Source organism: Dermacentor silvarum, chromosome 6 (assembly GCF_013339745.2).
Source record: "Dermacentor silvarum isolate Dsil-2018 chromosome 6, BIME_Dsil_1.4, whole genome shotgun sequence".
Taxonomy (NCBI): Eukaryota; Metazoa; Arthropoda; class Arachnida; order Ixodida; family Ixodidae; genus Dermacentor; species Dermacentor silvarum.
Window position 1 is genome coordinate 47,521,375 of NC_051159.1, and position 20,875 is coordinate 47,542,249.

Here is a 20,875-nt window from a genome sequence, read left to right on the forward strand (position 1 = left end):
ACGATTAAAAAAAAAGGAATGGCGTTCTGTGAAGCAAACCTAGTGCGTATTGTTTCCAGCACAGCGCAGTAACCGCCGGTAATTTTTTCGTTACTGGGATTTAATTAGGTAATTGTAAATAATTATCTAACTCGAGAAGTACTGTCTTAATTATCAAAGTGCCAATGAGAAAATTGTTGAGAAACATGAAAAACTTCCGCTACAGTTTTATGTTGCTCAATACGTGATACATAAAAGCGTTTTTTCGAGCGGTCAGTCGCGCGGTAATTCTGCGTGTAATCGCGGGCATCTTTCATGCTCGGAAAAACACATTTATGTAGCACTTATTGAGCAATAGAATGCTGTATCGGGAGATTTTCGTTTTACTCTACAATTTTCTCATTGGCACTTTGATAATTAAAACAGTACTTCTCGAGTTAGATAATTAATTACAATTACCTAATTAAATTTCAATAACGAAAAAAATACTGGCAGCTACTACACTGTACTGGAAACAATACGCACTAGGTTTGCTTCGAGTAACGCCGTTCCTGTTTTTTAAATCGTGCTGCGGGATAGCTGGGGATAACTCTACGTTATGCCTTAAGGCCCACCTTCATTGCAATAAGAAAATGTATGAGCAAGTATTAAGTCTTTTCTAAACATTCCTTCATAATGTGCTGGAAATCGCTCTGTACGGCTTTTAATAGCTATGTTTCAAAATGTTCCTTCAGAATTGTGTGTCGTACCAAGATCATATATGGGACAATTCGGGCAATGTTATGTGGAATGTGTGGCAGATCTATATCATCTTTGATCAATTAAGAGTTTAGAAATAATCCCCTAATTCTCGTTTTTACTCCTTTTTTATGTGGTATACGAACAACCTAAGGCATCCTCTATGAAATAAAGAAGCCACCTTGGGTACATGCCATGGAAATAGGTGAAGAAGGTTACGCAAGATACGCAGGCAGAGTTTATATTGAGTGGGTTATTTCGGGCACTTGCCGTAAATTGGTGTATGCAAGTGTGCCATAGAACTAAAATTGTGTCTTTAGAACGACGCAGAGTTCAGATGAATGTCTTGGGAGAACTACAACTGTCAGTAAAATCCAATTTTTGAAAATGAGCGCTAATAATACTGCCAATGTGCATGCAAAGTTTATTACGTGAGGAATATTAAAATTTTTTCTTAAGAAAAAGCTGTACTTGCAAGTGTTCACAATTGTTACGCGGCCGTTATCTTTCATGGTTCGCAGTGTCCCAAAAGAACCGCGTGTGACACATAGTTTGCAATCTACGGAAGCAATGCTGAAGGTTATGCCTGTGCCGTGTTAAAGAAGGTAAACAATGGGGAACAAAAATTACACCATCTTCCCGTAGGGGAACCCTGAGTAGTATGCGAAGCAGCCCTGGGGTCGACCACGGTGCTGACACTGGCGTTGACGTTGGCGCTGTTCGTGGCACTCATCGTGGCGTTGCGTACCAGCAACGCGCAGAACTGTCGTCGACGCCGTCGGCGTTTTGCCCGCGTTCGCACCGAACGCGCGTGGCGTTGGTGACTGTTGCCGGTTGCCATCTGGGGCGCCTACCGTCGCGCCTCTAACCTAAGATGCCTTCGCAATTATTGCGCGGGGAGCCGCAGGTTTGCCATTCGTTGCCAATCTGAGAGGAGATGAGACAAGGAGAGGAGAAAACTGCGCGGAACTTGCTTTCGCGCGCCTTTGGTTTCTCCCGCTCGCCATGAGCAGTCCAAGTAGTGGTCGCCCTGCCGCTCCGAACGTGTGTTTCCCAAGTTTTCCCATCCTTTCGTAGGAATCTGAGCTTCGTTTTCAGTGAAAATGCCTTGCTGCTGCGCGTTTCAATGCAGCAGCAGGTCAGAGAAAGGGCAAGCCTTATTTTATATCCCCCGAGGTGAACGGAATGTCGTGCGTCGGAAGCAGTGGCTCCATAACATCTGGAGAAGGGATTTCGCCCCTTCTAAGCACGCCGTTCTTTGCGAGGCGAATGTTGCAGCTTTCCTCATATTTGCGGATGAAGTTGCATGAAGATTTTAATGCTCTTCGCATAGCCGGACTCTTCGTTCAGTTCAATACAGAGCACCGATACTGTGCATATAGTTTTTTTCTAAAGTGAGGCGGTTTCAAATTTTTGTTGACTCTTCGACCCGTGACAAAGCTTTTGTGTTTTCGCGCGTGCGTTAGTTTTCAAATGTATGTAATTGTGAGTTAATGCCTGTAACTCATATTTTGTAGTTGTGTGCGTGTGTGTGTGCGTGTTTGTGTACGTGCGTGCGTGTGTGCGTGTATGTGTGCGCGCGCGCGTGTGTGTGTGTGTGTGTGCGTGTGATCCTTGCGCCTGATACTTGTGAAGCCAAGGAACTATTTTACTCTTATTGCGTGCTTATTGTATCTTTGCAAAGTTTCAATACTGCGAGCATTTCTTTTTTCTTTACGTACTTTATGTTGCGAAGGCATGAACCGCAATATATATGTAGATAAGTGGTATTATGTATTATCGCGCATGCTCATTAAGTACAAGCCACGCGCTTCTGATAATCTCCCTCAATTCTGATTAACTTGCCATCTTGAAGTCTGTAAGTTAATTATCAAGTGCCAGTCTTAGCAGTTTCCGTGTAAGCAATCAGCCTTTTGATGTTGTTGTTTTTTGAGAGAGAGACTTAGGTTACTCCCAGTGGTGATGGAATGTAATTTCTCGTCGTTTCATAGTGACGGAATACAGGCGCGTGTGTAAAGTTCTATGTTGGCTGTTTCGCAAACACAGCACGTATTTTGCACAGTGGCATTGGTACAAAGGCTTTTGGCCCACTCATTTTGGCGAATTCACTTTAAGTAAACTATCACATTTCTTCTTGGTTACCTTCTCTGAGCATTTTAAGAGCGAATATTGTGAACCAAATTCTAGTTTATACTCTACGCTGCTTATATTGTATGCACCCAATACACCTCCGCGTTACGGACTATCCAAGTGGCGACGTAGAGGTAAACAGCTCAGCCACTGCTTGGTACTCATTTTTCGGAGCGCTTCCGCTTCTATTTATCGAAGCGTCCTCAAAAAAAAATGTCACGACGTTCTATCGGAAACGTACTTTCGTCATGACAGTTTCACAAGGGATAAATTCCCATACAACGCTTGAAAGGGCCGAATAAACAAGCGCGCGCATTGATTCTAATGCGGCTGCAGCGCTACCGTCGCGCCTCTAACCTAAGATGCTTCGCATTATTGCGCGCGGAGCCGCAGGTGTTGCCATTCGTTGCGCAATCTGGAGAGGAGATGAGACAAGGAGAGGAGAGGAGGGGGAGAAGGATGCGCATGCGCAGTAGGGGTGTGGGCGCACGGCGGTTGGATGTATGGAGAAAGGTAGGGAGGGAGGGAGGGAGTGACATAGCCCCGAGCATAAGATGCTTCGCATCTAAAAACACATTTCTGGTTTGGGCGTAGCAATGAAAACGATCGCAAGCGTTAGCATTGCCTTTGAACTCCCGTCGGTGCGGCATGGTAGCGGGACTCAGTCTTCAAGAAAACAACAACTGTGTAGATGGACCCACGCCCACGGAGCTTTCAGGTGTCTCACAACGCCGCCCAATCAGGAACGGCGCTACAGTGGCGCACGACATAAGACCGTCCCGAAAACTTCGGCGTTAGACCGAGCCCAGTCAAATATTACATAATGTTATTTTCACGGTTAGTGTGCGTTCCACTCAGACCATGCAGACCGTTCTGACGTTCTATGCAGTGCATACTTATACAAGCGCATCAAGAACGCTAGTGCGCTTAGGCGTGCGCTCATTAAACACTCGTCAGATTCCCACGTATATCGGCACAAAGAAAACGTGAAAGCACGTTATTGGTAGAACTGGCTACGATATGCCGCACGACCATTCTTCGGGAGCCAAGTATGCAAAACGAGAAATCAGTTCTCACGGTTTCTAGATGCGGTGGAAAAAATCACAGCATATCCATGGGGTGAATGATGATGAGTGGGCGAAGCTCCCGGAGGGAATCATCGGATCTCCCGCTTAAGGGGACGCTAGCACAAACGCGTTAGAAACGTGCAGTACTCTCTAGTAAGGGGGAGCGGCCACAGCGCCTTACGCAGCCATTTACACATGCCGGAACGTGCACCGCGTTTGCCGACGCCATCACATGACTGCTGAGAGAGTATACCCCCCGTATTCATAAACGCTCCTCGACTTGAACTTGACTTGCCACCGCCTTGGGCAGCGCGTTCGAAACGCGTTGAAGGTAAGGCGGAGAGGCCACAGCGTCTTACACCAGCTTCTTACACGGGCCGTAACGCGCTAGCACAAACGCGTTAGAAACGCGCTAGAAACGCGGCCTTTCGTTAATGTTGGGTATTTATTGCCATCGTGGTGCGTGTGTCTATGTGCGCTTCGTGGCGTAGTGGTTAGCGCCGCGCGTTCGGAAGCGAGGGGTCCCTGGTTCGATTCCGCGCTACGGACACAACTTTCGGATTTTTTTTCATAAAACGCCGGAAGCGTTCTCCGGAAGCCGGAAGCTAGCTTCCGGAACCGGAAGCGGAACCGGAAGTGGAAACGGAAGCGGAACCAGAAGTGGAACCGGAAGCGGAAGTCGGCTTCCGGTTATACTATACGTATACATATATATGTATATATGGGTATACATACATATACTAAAGCCCCACATGGATGGATGGATGGATGGATGGATGAGGCTGAACCCTTTAAATCGGGCGGTGGCATACGCCACCTAGCCATGACTATTAACACAATTTGTACTTTGTGGTGGGTGAAATTTCACCCCTGCCTTAATTTTATCCACCAATCAGATAACCTCTGTTTGGTTATTTCTACCCGCTTAAAGTCTATTTTGCCTTCACTGTCCCTAAACCCCAATGCTTTGAAAAAATCAGCCCCGTTGCCTTGCACTGTAGGGTTAAGCCCCTTACAGAAAAGTATGAGGTGTTCAGCCGTTTCCTCTTCTTCTCCACACGCACAGCACAACGTGTCTATACCTTGGTACTTGACTCGGTACATCTTAGTCCGCAATACTCCCGTCCTGGCTTCAAACAACAAAGAGCTTCCCCTAGAATTATCGTAGATATTTTCTTTGGCAATTTCTTGCTTGAAAGTTCGGTATGTGCCCAGTGCTGATTTCGTCTGCATCCCTGTTTTCCACAGACCCCTCTCTGTTTCCTTAACCTTTTTCTTAACCGCTGTTTCCTGGTTTGCACCCCTCCTGCAGTCCAAATATTTGATTGACAGTTTTCTGGTCAGCTTCCTCCATTTTGTATCAACATTCCTCATGTACAAATAACTGAAAACTCTCCTTGCCCACCGCTTTTCTGCCATCTCTCTCAATCGCTCCTCAAATTCTATCTTGCTGCTGGCTTCCCTGCCCTCGAAGGACGTCCATCCCATGTCACCCTGTACCCCCTGATTTGGTGTATTTCCGTGTGCTCCCAGAGCCAGTCTACCTACCCCTCGCTGCTTAACTTCCAACCTTGCTCGAACCTCTGATCTCATGCACAGGACCGCATTGCCGAAAGTCAAACTAGGGACCATCATCCCTTTCCAAATCCCTCTACGGACATATACGGACACACAACGCCATCTATTGAGCAATTCATAAAGCTAGACGTGGCTACCTACTACGACGGGGACGAACGGGTGCCGCTATAAGGAGCTTCGCTCCTAAAACTGGCAGGCCTGCGCGGCACACGCAGCACAGTCACAACGTAAGCTAGACGAGCGTTTCGAGAGTACTACCTAGTAATTTGAATGAATGCGTCAGGAACGCGCTTGGGACGCCGTCGCGCGTGCAAGCCGACGCGTTCCATCGCCAATGGCTAGTGTCATTCGGCCCAGCCAAGCGGCCGACAATGAAACTACGGCTGTCACATTCGCTCTTATTGCAACGCGCCCAATCTAGGGCAATCAACGTGATCCCGAGCGTCCGTCGGTATGTTAGCGCCATCTAGTTAAGGCGAAAGCAAAATTTACGGTGTCTTAAATATTGCCTTTGCCGGCGCCTTGACTAGATGGAGCCACCATACCGGCGGAGGTTTGGGACCACGTTGTTTGCATTCCGCGTCTGAATCGCATCTCGTTGTCTGCGTCTGCGCGCCTGCATAGGGCGCATTTATATTGACCCTTTTTGCGGCGATCCCGCGGGCGCTGCCATGTTTGATCACGTGGTGACGCGTCCATTGCTTGCCTCAACTGTCTCCGTTGCCTCCTTGTTTACAATGAAAGTGTATGACGCCGGCGCGGCTAATACCCATGCCACACGGGCAAAGTAGAGTGCACTTTGAGCGAGTGCACTTCACGGCTAGTGTCATTCGCAGGTTGCCACACGGGAACGCTTAGTGACACTCACTGCAGAGTGCACTCGCCGGCGAGTGTGTTTGGCGAACTCACTTTGCGGCGGCGAAGTGTGTAGCCTCGTTAGCAATGCTTAAAAAATACATGACGTGATATTGAAAGAAGGTTCAGGAGTAATTTTTAATAACATTGTTTTAAATTGCTAACGTTACAAGATAATAAAATGTGCCACACCGCAAAAAAAAGAACAAAAAAGAAACGGCAAGAACAGCAAAAAAAAAAAAAAAAAACTCTCGCTCTCGGGCTGTTCACGACCACGCCGGATAATTACTGCGCAGTTTGGCGGATCGAGTAGTTTAGACTGTTGCTAGTCAAGTTGCCGTCGTTGCCGGCGCTTATAAAGGTGGATTGTAAATGTTGTTTCTAACAATAATAAACTGTTTTTGCGCACACATTTTTATATTAGTAAATATATGCTTTCCCGTCTGACTGCCGGTTGCCATGGCCATCAATTTGAAAGAACACTTCTCTTTCTCGTGTAGCAGCGCACCGCCAAAGTGACACTCAGCGCGCTGAAGTGCACTCGCTCGAAGTGCACTTTACTTTGCCCGTGTGGCACGGGTATTAGAAAAACCTCTGTGTTGGGTGATATCGTAGACGGTGACTGGGTGGACTACACGAAGCTTTGATCACAGACAGCTTCAGAGAACACGCAAAAGCGCTTTCGGAGGTGATTAAGCTATGTCCAAACGGCGCACTGAGCAGCGTATATTGTGCTTGTTCTAGAAGCGGGGCTAAATATGTATTGCAAGCTACCCAAACATTCTGCTCATTGATTGAATCAGGATTAGTGTGTCTTGCTCTTTGTTCTATATTTGGCAAATATTTTGAAGCAGCAGCTTGTCAGTTTGACTCAGTGAAGTTCCTCGGTGAAGCCACTATCTGATTTTCTGCCTAATCGCTCGCGGTTGTGCTCACTTCCGATAGATTTGTTTTTGCTGCGCACAAGGCTTGAAACGTAGCTGTTTTGTACATTGTAATACCTTGCAGCAAATATCTATTACCGCTAGTAACTCGATTACTCTTGTGGACCGTCACGAAACATTCAGCTTCGACCATAAATCGTGCGCCATCGGTGTAGTCCATCATTTATTGAGCGTATATAGTGCACATATATTCAAGTATGCGCCCATTCACTTTTCTTGATACATCGGCGATAGAGTGGGCGTAAGTTTTCCTGCCATTTGGCATAGATGTGTATAGATAACGTGCGCGAAACTTACTATGACAGCAAGTGGCGCTGCTCCCTTTGTCATTGTTTAACGAGTGGTACTCACTCTTGTCGACGTTCTGGGACTTAAGCCCTTCCTTTGAAGGTTTGCGATACAATGCTGGCGGATGAGCAAATTTCTGTATCCCCGAGGAAAGCCGTACATCTCGAAGTGCCGGTAACACGTTCGGACAGTTGCAGCAGCGGTCCGCGAACTTGGCCACACAGATTCATTCCATTCCTTAACATGCCAGTCACTATTTTTGCAGCCAACTACTGCGCACATTTTCAATCCGCATGATTCAATCCAGCATGATTGGAGCACAGTGCGTTAGCGAAAACTCACTTGCATTTCCGACAGCTGATCGCACAGAAGCAAGGTAGAAGCGGTAATGGTTTCGTAGTCGTGCGCGGTCGCTGAGGAGACGCATGGCGCGCCGCCGTAAGCGCCATCTCGTTTCTCTGAAACAAACTGCTCCGCGAAAAGGGTCAATAGTACATTTTCCCGCTCTTGAATGGCAAGCGCTTGCGTGGCTCAGACAAAAAAAAAAGCTTGCGTGGCTCAGTGGTAGAGTATCCACCTGCCACGCAGCGGGCCTGGGTTCCATACCGGCGGAGAGCGGGTACTTTTTTGTCGCATTTCCGGCGATAGCGGCTACGGGGCGGCGGCGGTGGCATCATCGCGACCCGAAACGGCTATTGGAATGAGCCCATAACAGCTTACGCTCTAAAAGGGAACGCCAGGCATTCTAAATAGGTTCAACACCATGTCGATATGAACACATGCTTAGTGGCTTAAATGTCTAGGTATGGGTGCTGGGAAAACATTGTCTTTGCTACAGCAAAAATTTCCTTTCACGAAAGAGAGAAAAAAAAAGACGTAAGCGATATTACACTAATTGGTGAAATTGTGTAACACATAATTGTAATGAAATTTAGCCGTATAAAGCTATTTCAAGTAAAACAGGTTGTCTTACGGTAGTCTTTATGTTGCGGAGGCGTATGCGGGTTCAGGAGTTGCGTTTGATACAATTTATGAGGAATGCGACCATCTGAAGACCGCGCCATTCCCAACAGAGGCTTTATGCGCATAGTGTCATTGAGTAAGCCTTCCTACAAACAGAAAAAAAGACCATAGGTTCAGTTACAACATGGCTAAACAACACGCAAACTAACAGGAAGGAAAAAGCCGTATAAATGCGATATAAGCACGGTCTCTATCATAACGGCGCCATCGCTATTTAAACAAGTAACATTAACATAAATGACAAGACAGTGTCGCCCATAGTTTAATGCTCCGTACGTTTCATTATTTTTTACATACATACATATACATACATATTTTATTCCAAGTAAAATACAAAGTAGTATTCGTGCCCGCGGAAGCGTAATCGCTTGTGGGCGGGACACGGCAGTCGCTATAGTGTCTACTCAGCACATACACGAAAAATGAAAATAAAAAGAGCATTGTACAGCATACGTGACTCAAATAACACAATAATAATATAAGACATTATCACAGATAATCTAAATAAATGAAGAAATCAAATAAAACACAGGAAGTAATAATACTCAAGAAGCGAAGTTACAGGAGAAAGTAGTTGAGCACAAATATTATACACTGATAGGCAACCAAGATTTCAGAGCAGATTTCAATTGTTTTACCGAATGAAAGCACAGCATTTCCTGAGGCAACTGATTAAAGTGAAAGGGGACGTAAAAATCCCGGCATCTCTTTCCATAATGTGTATATATTTTAGGAAGTTTATAACGATACACACTCCTTAAGACTCGTGGTTTGCTTTCTAATTGTTTGAATTTACAGGAGAAGTAATTTCTGATAACCACTACTTGCATAAATAAATTATGTAAAGAAGTAACTTCAGCCGCCCTCATGTTTGAAATGGTGTCTAAGTCATCACAGTTTGTGCCATACAATATGTTTGCTGACAGCCGATGTAAAACTTTGTCAATTTGTTTAGCTCGTGAGTGCGAGCAAGAACCATACACCGTAATACCGTACCGCAGGATCGATTCGCCCATCGCTTTGAATACAGTTTTGCGCAGCTGAACAGAACTACTGTGTTTAATTCGATATAATTGGAGAGAAAGCAGTCGAAGGCGCTTAACTATGTATTCTACATGATCACACCAGGACATTTTTTCATCTAAGTACATTCCTAAATATTTAACAGTGGGATAGAAGGGTATCTGTGAGCATTGACACCCCGTACACGAGCTGCCATGAAGTAAAATGGATTGTCTGAGCTCAACTTTCTTGTGGGGATTTCTAAAACACACTAGCTTGGTTTTCGCTTTATTTACACATAATTCGTTATTGGATAGCCAATCAAAAAGTGCCTCGACGTCAGCCTGTAATAACGTCAAAGCTTCACTGTGGGACTCATGCGATATGATCAATGCTGTATCATCAGCGTACTGAAAAAGTCGCGAGTTTAGCTTCAGATCAGCCAAGTCGTTCACATAGATGTTAAATAAAAATGGGCCCAATACGGAACCTTGCGGAACACCATACGCAATACGCTTGAAATCACTGAATTGGTCTTTTATCTTGACAGATTGTAGGCGCCCAGTAAAATAACCCAAAAAAACTGCTGATACAATCCTCTGAACCCAACACTTTCTAACTTTTGTAGCATGACAGCATGGTCAACAGTATCAAAAGCCTTTTTCACATCTATGAATAGGCCAAGCACAATCTGATTTTTATCTATATCATTATGGATTAGGTCACAGCAATCCTCTAGGAGGTCAACCGTTCCAAGATGCCGCCGGAAGCCATACTGAGCACCATTTAATATCGAGAACTTCTCACAAAAAGACACCATACTTCTGTGAACGATTTTCTCCATTATAATACTGAGCGATGGCAGTATTGATATAGGACGATAGTTCATCTTGTCAGACTTCTTACCAGACTTATATATTGGCCTAATAACCGATATTTTTAACCCCTGTGGTATGTTACCTGTTTGTAAACAGCCATTCATAATATGCAAAAGTACATTTTTTAGTTTGGAATAATTATTTAATAGATCCTTCATTCTAATATTGTCGTAGCCAGGAGGCTTATCTAGCGGTAGGGTATTAATGATACTCCACAACTCGTAATCATCAACTGATGGCAGAAAAGCGGAATTTGCAAGCGTTCGTCCGTGGTATGTTACTGGACTAACACGAGAATGCTGTTTTAGATCATCAATTGATGACACAAATATTTCGTTGAATGAATTCGCGGTAGCCAAGGGATTTTCACTTGCAAATGCCGATGATATCTGATCATCTAGATTACCTTTTTTGGGCCTTCCCATTAGTTCACTCAAGAGACCCCATGTCTTTCTCATGTTGCCATTACACTTGCTAAACTCAGCAGAAAAAAATTCTTTTTTTCTCAACCGTAACATTGCTGTAAGCTTGTTACGTGTTACACGGTACTGTTCTTTCAGAGCAAGGTTAGAAGGCTGAGATTTACAGAGATTCCAAAGTTTATCTTTTTCATAAGACAGTTGCACAATATCTAGACTGATCCACTTTTTATCCGGATTTCTAAGCTTTAGCTGAATTTTGCTTCTGGAGGATGCGTAAAACTTGTCAAATTGTTTTACTAAAAGTTCGTAGGTCAAAATGTGATTGTTTGTAATTAGAGAATCCCAGTCAAAATTCTTTATTAGGCTGTCAATGGTTCTATCATTTATAATGTTCACAGTGCGTGCTCTACAATCATCTTTCTCTGCGGTCGCCTCATAGACACACAATGCCGTAAAATAATGATCCGCAACTTTTTTGCGGATCACCGCTGCGCATGACTCAAATGCACAGCATCTTATAGCTATATGATCAATGCACGACCTTGAGATCGTAGTGCCAGATATCTCTTCACGAGTAAAACTATGTATTACATGTTCGATACCATTTGCAGCAAGCAAGTCGAGGTAATCCGCAACTCCTCGCTTTCGTATTTCGGAAATATCAATATTCAGATCACCAGCGAGAATGACATTGCTGTTGCTATATTTATTTAAAAACTGCGACAATTCTAACAGAAATGTCTGTAAGTCAGAGTTAGGGGGGCGGTATATAGCGACTATAATTAAATTGTTTTTTTTATTGCTTACAGAAATGGAAACTACTTCAGCTGCTGTAAAAACACACGATATCTGCTCACTAAACCATGTGTCCTTAACAAACACGGAAATGCCGCCACCCTTACCTAACCTGCGGCAATGTGAATAGGAATGAAAACCCTGTAGTTTGAAGACACTTGACTCCTCCGCCTTAATATTTATTTCAGTTAACAACAAGGCGTCCAGAGAAGTAATAGAATTCAGATAAAAATTCAATAGTTCCCAATGCTTCCTAATACTTCTAACATTCACATGCACGAGGTCCAGCACAGATTTAGCATGAGAATTCTTCAAGCAACTATTCCTGTGACAGTTCCACTCAGCAAGCGAAACAAACTCTTCGTTCATGCTAGCGAAGCCTTTCAAGGTCACCTTCCTCAAGAATTCTCACGGCACCGGATCCTTGCTCCTTTCTTACAAAAACAACTCCGTTTCTAACCCAGACGAATTTATAGTTCTTGGCCCTGGCCTGCTCCTTGGTTTGCCAAAGTAACTTCTTGGTCTGTGGCGTCAAGTTTTCGTTTATGTATATCCCTTCCTGTCTCATTGCGTTGCGCTTCTGAAACCATTTATCTCTGTCTAGTCGTGACTTGAATTTAGCAATAATGACCGGGACCTTTCCTTCTCTATTTGGAAGCCTATGTACTATTTCTACTGCATCTACTGTCTCTGGCAGGACGTCTATCTTAGTGGCGAGAGATCTCATTATGGTAGTAAGGTCCTCGTTTGGGATTTGTTTCACACCATGAATTTCAATATTATTTCTGCGCGAGTAAGCCTCAAGGTTATTCAGTGCTAAACTCAGCTCGCTTATCTTTCTGTTATTCACGGCTACACACCCGGCCAGTTCATCTGAACGCTTCCTTAAGCCAGTCACCACGGTACTGAATGCGTCCAGCGCTGTTTTCATTTCATCATGCTTCGATGAAAGCACTTCCATTGACGCTTCTATGCCTTCAATAACCTTGGATTGCTTTTCGATTATTTGTAACACCGAGCTGTTCTTTGCAGATTGTGCCTGAATGGCTTTGTCGAGGTTGTCCACACGTGAACTAATCTTTGATACCTTGTTATCGAGTGCGCGGATGGCCTTCATTATTTCCCGCATTGTTGGTTCCGTCGTGTCACCATCACTATCACTCTCAGATTCAGAGACATGCTTCGACTTACAATTCGCGCATAACCATCTTTGTCTGTCTAGCGTCTTCAAGACCTGCTTTGAAAGACCACAGCATTTCCCGATATGGAAAAAGGAATTACACACAGTACAATGCAAGCTGTCAGTGTCTTTCTTCACAGGCTTCAAGCATGTGGAACAACTATTTTCCAGAGATGTAGAAGACATACTAACAAATTGTAGCACCACACATATGAACACTAAGGTAAGACACAAAAACAAAGTTGCAGTCCGACGAAGTGTACAATTAGAATTAAATCAAGTAACTATTCAACACCTGTGCAAACTTGCTTACCTAGAAGGTAGAACATGCGTTAGTGCGTGAGCTGACACTTCGTCGGACTGCGATGCGTTGATCGCCGCTGGCTGCTTATGTAGTCATCGGATGGCGACGTGCCCTTGATAAGGTGAAGATCACGTGCCCTCAGATATTATCGTCCTAGCCGACGCTTGCGCAGCCCACCCCCAGGCAGACTTTCCGTTGTAATGCCAGCAGCAGACCTCCAGGAATTCCTTGCCCCAGACGACGAACAGGTGAGTCTAGAAGGTAGAACATGCGTTAGTGCGTGAGCTGACACTTCGTCGGACTGCGATGCGTTGATCGCCGCTGGCTGCTTATGTAGTCATCGGATGGCGACGTGCCCTTGATAAGGTGAAGGTCACGTGCCCTCAGATATTATCGTCCTAGCCGACGCTTGCGCAGCCCACCCCCAGGCAGACTTTCCGTTGTAATGCCAGCAGCAGGCCTCCAGGAATTCCTTGCCCCAGACGACGAACAGGTGAGTCTAGAAGGTAGAACATGCGTTAGTGCGTGAGCTGACACTTCGTCGGACTATTGTATCGGATTGTATCATTTGTTGATGTATAATCGATGCAATCAATAAGACACGCGTACACAACAAATCTCGTTGACATATCAATCAACTTCGCATATAACCCATTCAACAGCTGTCTTATCACATGTTGTCACTCATTACATTTCGTCTCTTTCATCTTCAAATATCATTAGACAGCCTCCCTTTTGATAACCTAATGAACAAAAATATTACTAGGTTTTCTGAACGCAATAATCTTCTCTTACCTAAAATCAGATCCAACTATGGGACATTTACATTTCTCGTCTGTAGTATTTCACTTTGGAATCGCATCCCTGATAATATTAAGTCATCTCTTTCATGGCAGTTTTTAAACACAATATGAAAAGAATACTGTTAGCAGAACCATCTTCTCATTTGTAATAAATACATTTTCATAATTATTATACTTTCTCTACATTACTTTTATTATTGTATCGTTAGGCTTCATATTTCTGTAATACAATTTGTATATTTCTTTGTTAGTAATATGTAGAAGAGCCAAATGTTTGTTACACATTACTAGATATTACTGCTTACGATTATTTATTGGGATTTTAAGGTGTAGCGCTGTTTTAACACACCTCTATTATTTTCTATTTATTGTAACTTGTTCCCTACATATTGTATTTCTTGACGCGGTTTTTCTACTTTTCTTTTTTTTTTGTTTGTGAGTTCGCCCTCTTATTGCTGCTCTAATACTCTTATGTACCCACTAAGGATAGGAGGTCCCCCTGGCAGTTTCTCACTCTGGGACCTCCTGATGCTGTATATAATATGTAAGCGCGTTTTTCGTACATGCAATAACAAACAATCAACTTGAACTGAACTTAGGTATCCTGCCTTTTAGATTTCACATGTTATGTAAGATGTCTCGAAATATCCCTTTGGGTACCGCAGGAATGAAAACCTTAAAACATAATTTTATGCTTAAAACAGCATCTACGAAAAACAAGAACTATACAAAACCACCACGTCCAGGAGCAGTAGCCCCTCACACGAATGGGACTTGCATCAGGGCGGGTTTGTTGAAAGCTGATCACGCACTCTCCGCCATCCCTAGAAGATCGCCCCTGAGGTCTATAGCCAGTATGGTAGACATTTGCTTGGTCTAGACTAGCTTAACTGAGCGGTTTGTAAATGCAGCTATGGCTGGAATTGTAGACAAATACCCCGCTGGTACGAGCTGTTGAGACGCTTTTCTCTTGATGCCCTTTGCCACACCTCTACGGGACAAGTGAAATAAATATTAGATATTTTCTGGACGTTTTACCGGATGGGCGTTTTAAAAACAAACTGGGCGTTTTTCCGAATGAGTGGAGGCGTGAACGTGAACGTTCTGCATGGTTGAGCCGCCTAGTGGCGGAGAGCTCAATCAGACAAACACAGAGCGAATATTGCAATAACCAAGTGTATTCTACATTGTGCTGGTGTAAATTTTCAGCACAGGTATAATCGTATTTCTGCCGAGAATTTACGCCAGCAGCTTAGTAAAATACATTTGATTACTGCAATATTATCTGTGTTTTGCTGGTATAGGTCTGCGCCACCAGGTGGCGGCACCATGCGGTTCACGTTCACGTTCACGGCTTCGCCCCTCCAGTAAAACGCCCAGTCCGCCTGCGTTTACCGGAGTACCGGCCAAACGGAAACTCTCTTTTAATCACGCGCTAACGTTTTCTTCGTCTGAAAAGAAAGCACGGATATTGTAAAAAACATTTTCCGCGCAATCCTTGCGCTCAATCACACGTAAACTCTTTGTTTCTTCGGTTTGTGCATACATATTTTAATGTAGCGCCAGCCGCTGCCGCATTCGATTTAGGTAGATGTGCCAGTTTCTGGCGTGGTTGGCGTATTTCTAAGACGCACAGAAATGCTATGGTGTACCAGCCGCATTGTTCGCAATGGAGATATCATTAATATGCTAGTATAACTGTGCACGCTTCTGGAATAGAGGTAGAGGATCGTATTACCTGTCTCAAACCCGATCAGCTGCACCGAAAATCACATGTTTGCACTGCATTACAACAATGAGAAACAATGTGAAAGCTACACAGGTCAGTGTTGCCGCCTACAGATCAAACTAGCGTCCTCATCAAATCCATACTCTCGAATCGAAGACCGCTGCCATGGCATAGCTACTTTAAACGAACAATTTTATGAACTGAAAATAGCCTTTGGCATTTGAAAAACTCAGTGTAGACCTGTAGATTCTGCGAATTGTTTATTTGTCTAATGTGGACAAGATCAACGCGGACATATTTTGCGAAAAGCCATTTTACAGATAGTCTTTTGAGAGGTATATCATGTGTATCTTCACGCTTCTAGATTGCAATATTCACAACAATAAATGTTACATCATAATTAGGTCGAATGGAAGGAGGAACTATTTTAAAAAAGATATATTATTGTCGCGAAGTTAACAAGCGAGGCCTTGGCAAAACGGTGTTCTTTTAATAATGGTTGACACTCGGACAGCGCGTGTTCTACTATGCACTTCGTCGTTATCGTTCCAGTGGCCGGTGGCTGCAGGTGCCAGCCCATCTCGCGGCATTTCTCCCCTTTCAAAAGCGACCGTCCCGGCCGGCTATCGACAATAATGTTCATAAGGTGGTAGAACAGCTCTAATGGCAATTGTGGTCGCAGAAATCCACGGATAACAAGAACACTGCACAGGCCGGCGAATGGTTTGAATGGTGCACTTCACTAGCGAATGTAGTACGGCTTCATCCGTACTACGTGCAAGAAATTCCGGATGGGGAAGTCGTCGGCTCAATCGAGGATCAACACTTTGGGGCATGACTTCGTAATTCACGTCGTTAAAGCGGCGCACAACCTCGTATGGGCCGAAGTATTGTCGCAATAATTTGTTTGAGAGCTCACGGTGGCGGACCGTGAGCTCTTTGAGAGCTCACGGTCCGTGAGCTCTCCCCACCCGTACGTATAGTCGCCAGAGTTGCACTCGACATTCCGTCGTCTCTGGCTGTAACGATGGGCGTCAGTACTCTGCTGGCTGCGGATGCGGTTCCGAGCAAGCTGGTGAGCTTCCTCGGCTTTCTCAATGAAGTTACCAGCGCCCTCGCTTGTCGTGGTGCCGTTGTTTACTTACATCCCTATAGACCTTTTTCATGTTTGCAAACAAGCCGCGCGCGCGTCCTATTGGTGCTCCTCGGACGCTTCCGGTCGAGCAACTTCCGGATGCTTGGCTCTCGTCTCAAAAGCCTCCCCTGCGAGCGCGCCGCATGGCCGATATTTTCTTAATCGCTTGCACCTCTCAGCAGTGCGGCTGACGACATGTCGAGCGAATATTTTAGAGGACTGGACAACAGTGCACAGCAGCGCTACCAAGACAAGCTGTCCTTCGAAGGCCAGCAGCTGCCGGACCCGTTGGACGACGATGTCGTGCAATTTTCTTTTTCGGCGAGCCCGAGAAACTTTCCGCCTGTCACAGCAGCGGATATTTTCATGTATTTAGTGGAGGGCGTTTGCTTCTACACAAAAGAACAGTTTAAGAACCACAAACTGAGTGACGCTTACAATGCATTCCTGAGTGGGAAAGTTAAGCGTGTAATGTCGTTCAAGGCAGGCAAGCGCGGAGTCGGCGTCGTCATCTTAACAGCATCTGTGGAGGCCAGCCAGCTGCTTTCGAAGATATACCGACCGTGGTGCGTCGTCAAGGACGACGGCACTGTTGTAAGCGCTCACTGCACGTGCATAGCAGGGTAAGTACAGTTTACTGCCTACTCCAAGAGCACGATTTACATTACCACGACCTTACGTGCCGATTTGTCTTAGACCCAGCGTGGTAGCTTAGAGATTAAGGCGCTGCACTGCTAAGAACGAACACGCGGGTTCAATTCTGGACCCGGCGGCTGCATTTCGATGGGGGCAAAGTGAAAAAAAAATTGACCCCCCTTCCACTACTGCGCAAGAGGGGTGCAAGCGAAGCGTGTGCTGACTCGTTTGTGCTACGAGCGCGTGCCGAGCACGAGCGCAAACCGAGGGGCGCCAACGAGCCAGCTGCGGAATATTTCCATTCCGTGAAGATGGTTAACCAGCGAAGCGAAAACGTGCGGCCCCGGTTATAGTAAAGTATTTCACAATTACGAGTTTACACACACGTTCGGCTGCGACGGAGAGAACGACGTCACTGACGGTTGTCGCTTGTGTTTGATGTCTCGAGTTTACTCGGCGGCGTGATTAGCAGCATTCGCGCGCCATTACCGCTTGCGATTCTTCGAAATTAAATGGCTTGAAAATTAAATCTGTCCGTCACGTAAGACAATACGTCACGTAAGACGCCCGTAAACGCGGCCTCCCCATTACGGCGACAGAAAAGTGAAATTCCATGCTGGAATGATGAGCGGTAACGGAGCCAGCTGTGCAAAGCAGACGTTCTGGCACGTGAAACTCCATCAATTATTATTTGTCGTAGTTTGCTAAAAATGGGCTAACCCATTTTTTTGTCGCAGGAATTACCCAAATTTAAATAATTTCTGGAGTTTTACGTGCCAAAACCACGATATGATTATGAGGCACGCCGTAGTGGGTGGACTCCGGAATAATTTGGACCACCTGGCGTTCTTCAGCGTGCACCTAAACTTAAGCACACGGGTGTTTTTTGCATTTCGCCCCCCCCCCCATCAAAAGGTGGCCGCCGTGGCCGTGAATCGAACCCGCGTCCTCAAGCTTAGCGCCGCGACGCCTTACCTGCTAAGCTACCAAGGCGGGATAAACGTAATGCCAGTTAACGCGAGACAAGCTATGGTAATGCATACTTTATGTATAGTGGGCTGGATGTTCAGTACCGTGCACATTTATCGTGCAAGTCACACTGCGGTTAATGCAGTGGTTTACCAGAGAGTTGTCGCTAACACCTAAACTGTGCGTACCCTTGTTTCAGACTTGGAGAATGCTGCACACACGTGGCTGCCCTATTATTCAACATAGAAGCAGCCATAAAATATGGGCTGAATGACCCGTCTCCAACTGAGACAGCGTGCAGGTGGTCTGAGGTATCCAGGAAATCTATGGTGAGCTTTTAATAAATTTATGGATGTTTGGTTTCCCCTATTGGTTTCCTTTGTAGCTTCTTGATATGAATGGTGGATAAAATTGTGAAGAATACGAGAGTAAGATGGGATGAATATTTACAAGCGTATTTCAGTAGACAGACAAGATGGCTGAAGGGCCACACGCACAAGCATTTCACACACACTCGTCGTCTTCACCACTTTGTAGAGCACCGCACTAATCAATGTTCATACCCCTCCATAACAATATTTCTCCTTCATAAAATTGCAACAAATCTGCATTTTCAGGTGGCACCAGTCAGCGAGATAAATTTTTTCAAGGCAAAGCCTGGACAACAAGTTCCTGAACCTGCCCCAAGGCAACAAGGGTCTATTCCAACATGGAGCTCTGATAAAATACACAGCTTCTTGCAGCACGTCAAGGTAAACTACGCGACTTACATTACTTCTAGTGAAAGTTCACACACTATTCAAGCTGTCATAAACTACATATTCAGCATCAGCATACTTTGGTACACCAAAACCTAATCGAAAGATCACATGCTGCATACTCACTCCATTTCCAACACCTTATCTGATGAAATCATTTATTACTTTCATACAATCATGCAGTGTTATTGGATGTAGTGGCTATGCGTTTTCTATGATACACATATGACACACTGTGGTCTGGCTACATCAGTGAATGTTTGTTATTGGTCTCTTTCGCAGACATTTGCCCCCAGCACACTTGTGTTGAGTTGCATAACAGACAGTGAAAGTACGGATTCTTCTCCTGAGACTGCTGCAGAAGAAAGGAAGACCAACCACCAGCACTATTCATCGCGATCAGCAATAGATGACATTTACAGCAATATTGACTTGAATACTGCAAAAAATGTTCAGCTCAGTAACGAATGCTGTGAAGAAATTGAGCAGTCGACCCGTGGGCAATCACGGACACTTAGATGGACCCACGAACGCAAAGGTAGAATAACGGCCTCAGTTTTACATCGTGTGCTAGTTTGTCGAAGTGGGGTCAATGGCATTGTGGCTGAAATCATGGGCTATGTAAAGGCACCCAGGGTCTCAAACATCTGTTGGGGTGTGTCAATGGAGCCGAAGGCTAAAGAGGCATTCATCTCACAGGAGTCAAAAAAGCACAAAGGGTTTCAGTTAACTGAATGTGGTCTATTTGTGAATGAAAGACTTCCCTTTCTTGCTGCCTCTCCCGATGGAATTGCCTCCTGTGAATGTTGTGGGAAATCTGTGGTAGAGATTAAGTGCCCTGCATCTCTAAAAGGTACTCCACTCAATAACGCTTCAAAGCATCTGCAATATTTAAATAATAATTTGCAGTTAAAGCATGATCACGCATATTATACACAAGTACAAGCCCAAATGGCCGCCACGAAGCTTCGCCGAGCCTACTTTTTAGTGTTTACAGGGCTGTCCCTTACAATCATTTTGGTTAAATGCAGAACTTAAAGCAGCAAGCTTTTTTTTTACCCATATCTTTCCTGAACTGCAGACTAAACAAATTCTGAAGCAAATAGAGTGTGCCAAGGAAACATGTTACTGCCATGGTAACAAGTCTGGCCGCACTGTTCAATGTTCACTGTGTACAGCAAACTTTCATTTGAAATGTGTTAAGCTTAAACGTACACCAAAATCGTGGATGTGTAATAAATGTCAAGTGGAACTAGGGCCAGCTGATGTAAGCGCACCAAGTCAAGAATAGTAAAAATAAAGCTAAAAGAGAGCAGTGGTCTTTTTTCCATTAAAGTAAACCATTGGAATCCCTACAACACTCTCCAGGCATTGCACTTGGTGATGCAATAATGAAAATGTTATGACCATTTTTCTACTGCAGCGACGCCGTACAAAATTGCATGCAATATGTAACCCAGTAGTAAAAGCAATAAATATTGAATTTATATGCTTTGAACACCACTGACTGCTTCACTTTTTATTTGACAATCAAGACACAGCTTATCTTTCAGTTACATACAGCGAGGTCTTCATGGTTCGTGTTGATGATAGGTGTTTGGAGATTCACCAGGCCACTACACACAATTGCCAACTTGTCAATGGTGGCATAGCCTACATCCC

General features: G+C 44.8%; 1 protein-coding gene and 1 long non-coding RNA gene across 3 annotated transcripts in view; one reads left to right on the forward strand and one right to left on the reverse strand.

Annotated features, from left to right (window-relative positions):
• The window catches only part of LOC119455485 (venom metalloproteinase antarease-like TtrivMP_A), an 82,458-nt gene that overhangs the window by 54,650 nt on the left and 6,933 nt on the right, over nt 1-20,875 (reverse strand). The window contains exon 4 of the mRNA XM_037716894.2: nt 8,553-8,688. Within this exon, the coding sequence (XP_037572822.2) occupies nt 8,553-8,688 (136 nt within the window). The remainder of the gene's footprint in view (nt 1-8,552; nt 8,689-20,875) is intronic.
• On the forward strand, nt 17,437-19,822 carry LOC125946230 (uncharacterized). Of its 2 annotated transcripts, XR_007467479.1 has the most exons (4): nt 17,437-17,473; nt 18,655-18,784; nt 19,073-19,207; nt 19,496-19,822. It is a non-coding gene; the product is annotated as an uncharacterized LOC125946230 (long non-coding RNA). The 2 variants fall into 2 exon arrangements; XR_007467478.1 differs by lacking the exon at nt 17,437-17,473 and having other exon boundaries at nt 18,441-18,784.